Here is a 9,189-nt window from a genome sequence, read left to right as displayed (position 1 = left end):
CCACTGTTAAAGGCACAGGAGCAGGGTTTGTTTCAAAAGTTGGCAACCCTAGTTGTAGGTTGAGGTGAAATGTAGGTCCGAGGCCTGGATAAGAAGTTGGCAGTCTTTTCTACCTGCATTTTGGCCTTTCCAAGAGACTTTTGTCAGGATGTGGAATGGTATGGTATAGCCTGATCTTGTCAGATCTCGGGAGCTAAGCAGGGTTGGTACTTGGATGGGAGACCACCAAGGAAGACTCTGCAGAGGAAGGCAATGGCAAACCACCTCTGCTTCTCAATTTCCTTGAAAGCCCCTTGCTGGGGTAGCCATAAGCTGGTTGCAACCTGATGGCACTTATGTACATAAGAGATATGGTTGCCAGCTCTGGGTTGGGAAATACATGGAGATTTGGGGGGTGGAGCCTGAGGAGGGCGGGGTTTGGGGAGGGACTTCAATGCCATAGAGTCCCATTGCCAAAGTGGCCATTTTCTCCAGGGAAACTGATCTCTGTCAGCTGGAGATCAGTTGTAATAGTGGGAGATCTCCAGCCACCACCTGGAGGTTGGTAGCCCTCATAAGAGACCCTTTCAGGGCCAATCCAGTCTCTCTCTACACAACGGAGGCAGCTTGAGATAGTTCTGTGCATGACCCACCCCACCTGTTTTTACTTGCAAGTCCGGGAGAAAGTGTACCGACCCTGGCAAGGCATTACGGGTTAGGAGGTCTCCAGGACGACGGCCCCCAATGGAAACCACATTTTTAAAGACTGTTAAAATACACAAAACCACCCGAAAGAACACGGAAGTCTCAGAGTCTCTGTAATTGGTTCTGCTATTGGTTCTGTTGCTTCTTCCTCTTGACCATGGCACCAATGATTCCCAGGGTGGCCAAGCCCAGCCCTGCAATGCCAACACCCACCAGGGCATCTCGGACCTGCGGGATTCAATGGAGAGACAGTCAGTTGAGCCAAGGGTCCTGCGTTGCAAGGGGAAACAGCTCCACGTTGGAGAACTCATCTCTTGTTCTAGGGCTGGCACCCAGAAAACGGGGAGCTTTACATAGGGGTGCCAGGTCCCTCTCCGCCACCGACAGGAGGTTTTTGGGGCAGAGCCTGAGGAGGGCAGGGTTTGGGGTGGGGCTTCAATGCCATAGGGTCCAATTGTCAAAGCAGCCATTTTCTCCAGGTGAACTGATCTCTATAAGCTGGATATCAGTTGTAATAGCAGGAGATCTCCAGCTAGTACCTGGAGGATGGCAACCCTAGCTTTACAAAACCAATCAGGGCCAAAGGGACCCCCAGTCAAATGGGTGCAAGAAATGGGTTTCTATCACAGCAGGGGTTTTTCAAGCTTTATAGCTTTAGAAAGACATTCCCATGTCTTAGCCTACCAAGGCATCCCCTCTCCACATCTGTTGCGGAACTAGGGTGCCTCATACTTCCATACACAGTATCCCGGAACAGGTAGCCACTCGTGACAGGGGAAAGACTCTTTAGATTAGGCTTCTCTCTTTCCTTTCGACTGCAACCTGAGTGTGAACTGAATCTATTTATTTATTTATTTATTTATTTAATTTATACCCCACCCTCCCCGGCACTACCAGGCTTAGAGAGGCTTCCAGCCAAGTAAATGCAGGGACACTCTTCTCAAACTCCTCAAATCAAGGATCACTTGCAAGGGGAACGGCAGAGATGTGAACCAGAAAAGATTGGGAGAATCAGTTGCTGACCCCTGCCCTCACAAAGTGGCACAGTTGCTAGTAGGAAGAGCCCCATTAAAAAAAAAGAAACCCAATTATCTTGCTTAAACCACACCTTAAAAAGTTGGAACTGTTCCCACTTCAATGTTTCTTCCAACATTAAAAGAAAAATTGGTTCAGGTCTGCCTTCAGATAACAGCCTTTACTTAGCTCATACCCTGCCAGAAATTTTGTTAGTCTTTAAGGTGCTACTGGATGCTTGCTATTTTTCTACAGCCTTTACTTAAGAAACTTGTCTCAATTTTTTTCAACGGCATTCCATAACAGACACTTCTATCTTTGACTTTCTGCAGCTTTGGATTAAGGAAGGGTTGACATTAAGGGGACAAAAAATGAAATAAGTCAGAAGTCACTCATTGTTCACAAGTCAAGAACTATAAAAAAAAGTAAAGGTCACCAGATTGCCATGCATCCAGCAAAAGACTGACCAAGAATAACACGGATAGTGACTAATGGTGCAGTCCTAAAGAGAAAAGAGCAAGAGTCCAGAAGCACCTTAAAGACTAACAAAATTTCTGGCAGGGTATGAGCTGTGACTCGTGAAAGCTCATACCCTGCCAGAAATTTTGTTTGTCTTTACTGGACTCTTGCTCTTTTCTACTGCTACAGACAAACACGGCTACCCATCATGATCTATCTCCTAAAGAGAGTTACCCCAGTCTGAGCCCATTCATTTCAGTGGGGTTAGTCTGGAGTAACTCTGCACTGGATTGCACTATAAGAGAATGAGCTGTATTTCGGGAGGTCCCAGGTTCAAATCTCAGCAATGTTGTAAACTCACTGAGTGGACTTATTTTTATTTATTTATTTATTGCATCTCTAGCCTGCCATCCCCGGCCACAACCAGGCACTGAAGTGACCCACCTCTCTCAGGCCCAGCCAACATGAGCCAATGTGGGAAGAACAACGCTAGAACTACCTTGCAGGGCTGTCGGAAAGATTACCAAAATAATGTGTTGTAGCAGTAGCTATTATTTCATCAGCTTTTTCCTGCTGGTTTTGTACGTTAACCGAGAGCTCGGGCACTCTTCAACGGTCAGTGAACTCTGTTTGCTTAGTTACTTCAGTTTTTGACAGTTAACTGAAAGTTACAGAAACGTTAGCCTAATTGCTTTTGTATAGAAGTTAAGGGCTGAGATTGGCCTCCTTATCTTGCCATATCAGATGTAACTCATATGCAATTGCTGATTGGCTCATTTGCACTTGGTTTGATTATCTCACATTTAGTCAAGGACCAATCACTTACCTAGATAGTAATCATACGATTATGATAGAACAGATTTAGAAAAGGATGATTGATATTTTTCTATAACTGTGCACTCCCGGGGCCAGCAAATCAGATTTCTCTGGATAGAGGTCTCAGAAGATTAGGCGAGATTTCTAGGAGGGTGTAACTTGGGTTTTTTGATAATCCCTAAAAGCAGTGATGCGAAAACCTGAAACCTGGTTAGCTTTTTCAACTTTTACTCGCCATAGATGATTAAGCAATGTTAGGAACTGTGATAATTTTAGCACTTATTTTTATAGTAATTGGAGGATTAATTTTTACATGCCTGTATTTCCTACGGTCTTGCATAATGAAGAAAACGATTTCTGTTCTCAATGAAAGATAAAAGTCTCTCTACTGGGTTTCAGTCCAGCTTGCTGGTTATAGGATCAAAGAAGCGAACTTGCCCCTTACTTATTTGTATTATCAGATTTAAAGGTTGATAATCATCCTTTGATAGATAAACCCTGGAGAACTCAGCGGCTAAACGGTACGCTTAGGCAAAGCCTTTTAACATGGTTTAGTCCAGCTTCTCTGATGGGATGCGGGAGTGAACCTCTCATTACAGTGTCCCAACTTACCTTCATCCCCCCTCTGATGCTTCCCCAGAAATGGGGGGGGGGACCAGTGTTGTGCCAGGATCACTCCAGTGCACAATATCACTTCCAGCACTTCCAGAACTCGATTGTCTTCCACCAGAAATGACAATGCTGCCGCACCTGCCTGCACTCCCTTCCTCCTCTCAGGGAGTTGCCACCTGCAGCTGACAACCCTGACAGTACTATTTACGAGGCACGAACATTTTTATTATCCATTACTCATTATTAGGATCAACTATTATAATTGATTGAGTTGCGGGGTGGAAAGGGCTGTGGCTCAGTGATAGAGCCTCTGCTTTGCATGCAGAAGTTCCCAGGTTCAATCCCCGGCATCTCCAGTTAAAAGGACCAAGTGGTAGGTGATGTGAAAGACCTCCGCCTGAGACCCTGGGGAACCGCTGCCAGTCTGAGTAGACAACACTGACTTGGATGGACAAAGGATCTCATTCAGCATAAGGCAGCTTTGTGCGTTCACGTGCGTCCTACAGATCAGTTGCGCAAACGGCAGCGCTTTCCCTGGCACAAGGAGGAACCTTCCTCCGGAATAAGAGGCATGGGATCCAGCCCCTTTATTGTTATCCCACCTACCTGGTCACTTTTGGCCACGCCGTATCGGAGCTCAGTGACAAAGTGCTCGCAGTTCTCACTCGTGACTTTATACAGTAGCTCCTGGCCCACCATCTCCTCGGCCCGCTGGACAATCTTGGTCGGGGGCAGGGGGGGATACTTGGAGTCGTGCTTGTTGTTCACACGGTAGCGGTTCCTCCCGACCACATCCCCCAGGAGCTCCTTCTTGATCAAGGCCTTGTCAGTCAAGGTGGACATGAGGCTGGCACAGCCTGCCCCGGCGTATTCACCTTTCGGAGGGAAAGGGGTCTCGTGAGCGTAGGGTTGCCAGCTCCGGGTTGGGAAATACCTGGAGATTTTGGGAGCGGAGCCTGAGGGAGGGCGGGGTTTGGAGAGGGGAGGGACTCCAATGCCATAGAGTCCAATTGCCAAAGCGGCCATATTTCCCATCAGAACTGATCTCTGTCACCTGGAGATTAGTTGTAATAGCGGAAGATCTCCACCCATAGGGTTCCCAACCTCCAGGTACTTTGCTTCATAAATGGACTCTCAAGCATACGGAAACTTGGAAGCTTGAAAGAATCGTTATGAAATGGGAATTCACCGGAAGCCCATTGCATCTTTATCACTCCACTGCTTTTGAACTTTTAAACGCCTTGCGTTTCATGCACATTGTGATACTCGACCTGTTGGTCTTGCACCTGATTTTTTGTCAGCTGTGGTTGTTTACCTGCTGGTTGTTTTGAGAATACACTTCTGTTAGCAATTTCCAGTTTGGGTATTTATGTGCCATAGATTGGCTTTTTGTTCTTGTGCTGTTTTGTTTGAATTCTACCTTCCTGTTTAAGCACTTGTAGCCTTTCTTGATTACTAACCTCCAGGTACTTGAGATTTCCCGCTATTACAACTGATCTCCAGCTGATAAGAGATCAGTTCACCTGGAGAAAACGGCTGCTTTGGCAACTGGACTCTATGGCATTGAAGTCCCTCTCCTCCCAAACCCTGCCCTCCCCCAAAAACCTCCCATCGGTGGCAAAGAGGGACCTGGCAAGCTTGTCCACCCATCACCTGAAGGCTGGCAACCCTAGGGACCCTCAACCTTCAAAGCAGCCAGAGCCCCTTTCCTTCCCTCACAATTTACCTGGCAGTAGGGTTGCCAGCTCCGTGATGGAAAATACCTGGAGATTTGGGGGGTGGAGACTGAGGAGGGTGGGGTTTGGGGAGGGGAGGGACTTCAATGGGGTATAATGCCATAGAGTCCCCCTTCCAAAGTGGCCATTTTCTCCAGGGGAACTGATCTCTGTTGCAGTTGTAATAGCGAGAGATCTCCAGCCACCACCTGGAGTTTGGCAACCCTAGAATGGGGCGATGCTGGGAGGTCTTCTGCTCTTTCAGGAGACCCAGGCCCCCCCTGATCCTAATGGAGTCACCCCTGAGAGGAGCAGAGTTCCTTACTTGGTGGGGCCAGATGGATCACATAGCCGTTTCCTACATAGATGGCCCAGTGCTGGTATCCAAAGCGAAAGATCTCAATCAAGTCTCCGGGCTCCAGGTCAGCCTGCGAGTAAAGGAAACGGAGCAAAAATATATCAACAGCCAAGGCCAAAGCAGGAAGGCAGAGAGGGAACATTTCAGGCTTGGAAGATTTAAAAAAAAAAAAACTTGGACAAAATTAAATTCCAAGCCAAATAACCACGGGACCTGGAACGGGGATTCCAAAGCATCCCACAAAGAAATCTCACAAGAGGGAGAAAACACTTCTTCTTTCAGAACTGTTTGTTCTATGGTGTAGCTGATTCTATTGTTCAGTGGTGTGTGGTTTTTGTGTGTGTGTGTGTGTTTTTAACCGTTTATCAGCACTGCAACCTTTCTGCCCAGTAAGCATATGTTAAAAAATCAAAAGGCAACATAAAAATATCCCTTTCCCCTCCCAATTCTGCTTATTTGGTAGATTAGCTGTGAGTTATGCCCTTAAATCTGCTGAAATGCTGCATTTCAGGGACAGCGCATTTTTCATTTTCTCCGTCTGATTCTGAACCGATCAGATTTTCAGGCAATTAAGTATCTCGTGCTAAAATGAGGATGATCTCAAATCGTTGCCCAGCGTCAAATTCACTACAAGCCACCAAAAAAACTCTTTTTGGGAAGCTTGTGCAGTGGACATGAATATTGGACACGTGGCGACCGCTGATTTCCTGGACAGGTTTTATTAATGAAGGTGTTGGCCATTTGCACATTGCCACTGTCTTGATTCATAATGTGCAATTTGTATATTTGTACACAGATTGGGACTTTAAAATGGCCCAGGAGCAAGCCAGGTCAAGGAGACTCCGCAATGCTGATAGTTCTGGAAGGGCCGTTTCCCTCAAACCCAGGCAGGGTTCCCAACACAGCCTTGGCAAATGCCAGGCAATTGAGGGGGCAGTGTTTAGAGAGGGTGGAGTTTGGAGAGGATGTGATGTCACTTCCAAGTGATTCTCTAGGCTGCTTCCCCTCTCCTCTATGGTCTCTAGCACAGAGACTAAGGGAAATTCCTAGAGCGTCACTACATGGAGGCCATTTTTTTCTCCCATTCCTCAGTTCCTCCAGGGCAGGAAATTGGGGCTTGGAGCAAGTAATTCCCCACCTGGAGCAGGAAACTGGAAGGCCATGGTAAGTTGGTAACAATGAGTATGGATGTAGGATGGCCATGTTAAATTAGAAAGGTGTGTTATTGCCGGCTGCCCAGATTGAATTTTACTGTCTTTTATTCTGACAGATAAATGCCGAGGACCCATTTCATGTTTCTAATGAACTGCCGCAACAGCTGACTCTGTTGATCTTTCTCGCTCACAACCGGCTAGAGGTTTAGTGGGGGTGGGGACATGCAAACAGGCATTGTTTCAACCCTACAACATCACTTCCAACGCAAACCCGAAAGTGACATCATAGCATGGGCATGACGCTCTAAGGTTAGCTCGGGGAAATCCTAGAACATCACACTGATGTGATGATGTCACTTCTTGGTTCACGCTGGAAGTGACATCACAGCATTGGAACAATGCCTGTTCCCCACCACCACCCATTTTCCTCCACTGCTCTGGTGAGCAGGACCAACCAACCAGGGCTGCCGGGAGGGCTGCCCTACCCTTGTGTTATTGCTTGATTAAGCAGAACGGCACAAAGTACACTTTCTTCTTTCTCAGTTCACGTTGTTGGATCCAACCCAAAGCCCCATTAAAAGCACAGGGAACCAGTCAGCCCAGTCCTGGGGGGAGGGGGACCCAACCTGAGCTGGAACCCATACCTGAGCTGATCTCACCAAACACATCCCACCTCCAAAGTTCCTTGGTTACTTACCAGATCAGGAAACATCGGCTCAGCAACTTTCATGTTTTTCTTCCTTCTGACTTCCATGGTCCCATGCACCGTGGTTGAGGTGGCCCCTGTGATGTCAAGATTCACATACAATTTTATGCTCTGATAGTACAACCACAAGGGAGTTTGGGGAGCAGGGGCCTTCTGAGGAGGGGCATAGAGATCTCCCAGAATTACATCCAATCTCCAGATGATAGAGATCAGTTCCCCTGGGGGGAAAATGCCAGTTTTGGAGGGTGGACTCTATGGCATTATACACCAATGAGGTCCCTCCCTTCCCCAAACCCTGCCCTCCCCAGGATCCACCCCAAAAATCTCCAGGTATTTCCCAACCCAGGGTTAGCAACCTTAGCGTTGAGGGACCTCTCCTCCTCCAAATGGGTGAGGAGGGGTGGGAGCGCGCAGTAAAGATAAACCAGGGCCAGAATTCGGAACTGGGATACAAGACTGAACTTCCTAAAATGCAGCACTTTCACAGTGTTTTAAAATGTTTTTATCCCTTATGGCTTCAAAGGTGTTTTATTAGCATTTTTCTTTATTTTATGTTTTACATTTATAGCCTGCTTTTCTCCTCAATGAACCAAATCTGCTTACATAATCATTCTCCCCTCTGCCATTTTATCCTCATAACAATGTTGGGGATATGAAGCAATTAAGAAAATTAAGCTAAGGGGTTTAAGAAAAACAAGTATAACTTTAAAGAAAGCAGTTTCTCTCGCTCGCTCGCTTTTAAGAATCTGCTATTAGTTGTCAGTCACCAATGGCCTGCATACACTGCAGCTTCTAAAATGCTTGAATATCAAAAACAAATGGTGGTAAAATGTGGTTTGGATCCTATTACTGTTAGGTGAATCTGGTTGACAGATCGCATCTAAAGGGTGCTTGTTAATGGTTCCTCATTCTCTTGGAGAGGAGTATAGGGTTGCCAACCTCCAGGTACTAGCTGGAGATCTCCTGCTATTACAACTGATCTCCAGCCGATAGAGATCAGTTCCCCTGGAGAAAATGGCTGCTTTGGCAACTGGACTCTATGGCATTGAAGTCCCCCCCTCCCCAAACCCCACCCTCCTCAGGGTCCACCCCAAAAACCTCCCGCTGGTGGCGAAGAGGGATCTGGCAACCCTACGATTGCCACTTTGGGGTCAGGAAGCATTCTCCCTCCAGGCAACATTGGACAGGGTTTCTGAAGAGGGTTTTTTTGGGCCATCTTCTTGGCATGGAGTAGGGGGGTCAGCTGGGGATATGGGGGGGAGGTAGTTGTGAATTTCCTGCATTGGGCAGGAGGCTGGAATAGATGACCCTGGTGGTCCCTTCCAACTCTATGATTCTAAGTATTAACAATTAACGGGTCAGAGGGTACTGTGATACCCCAAGCTTTAAGCAAACGTGTGTGTGTGTGTGTGTGTGTGTGTGTGTGTGTGTGTGTGTGTGTAAAGTGCCGTCAAGTCACAGCCGACTTATGGCGACCCCTTTTTGGGGGGGGTTTCATGGCAAGAGACTGACAGAGGTGGTTTGCCGGAGCCTTCCTCTGCACAACAACCCTGGTATTCCTTGGTGGTCCCCCGTCCAAATACTAACCAGGGCTGACCCTGCTTAGCTTCTGAGATCCGATGAGATCAGGCTAGCCTGGGCCAGAGGTTTTTATTCAAACATTAGAAATAT

At 47.2% G+C, this 9,189-nt stretch overlaps 1 protein-coding gene across 1 annotated transcript; it reads right to left on the bottom strand.

Annotated features, from left to right (window-relative positions):
- Window positions 1-767: 767 nt before the first annotated feature.
- LOC130480274 (phospholipase A and acyltransferase 3-like) lies at window positions 768-7,572 on the bottom strand. The gene is made up of 4 exons (XM_056852736.1): window positions 7,510-7,572; window positions 5,626-5,728; window positions 4,192-4,460; window positions 768-912 (listed from the first exon to the last, which is right to left on the bottom strand). The coding sequence occupies exons 1-4, from the start codon at window positions 7,564-7,566 to the stop codon at window positions 811-813; spliced, it is 531 nt and encodes a 176-aa protein (XP_056708714.1). The 5' UTR covers window positions 7,567-7,572; the 3' UTR covers window positions 768-810.
- Window positions 7,573-9,189: the final 1,617 nt, after the last annotated feature.

Source organism: Euleptes europaea, chromosome 7 (assembly GCF_029931775.1).
Source record: "Euleptes europaea isolate rEulEur1 chromosome 7, rEulEur1.hap1, whole genome shotgun sequence".
Lineage (NCBI taxonomy): Eukaryota > Metazoa > Chordata > Lepidosauria > Squamata > Sphaerodactylidae > Euleptes > Euleptes europaea.
The sequence above is the reverse complement of the archived record's forward strand: the minus strand, read 5'-3'. Positions and strand labels throughout refer to the sequence as shown.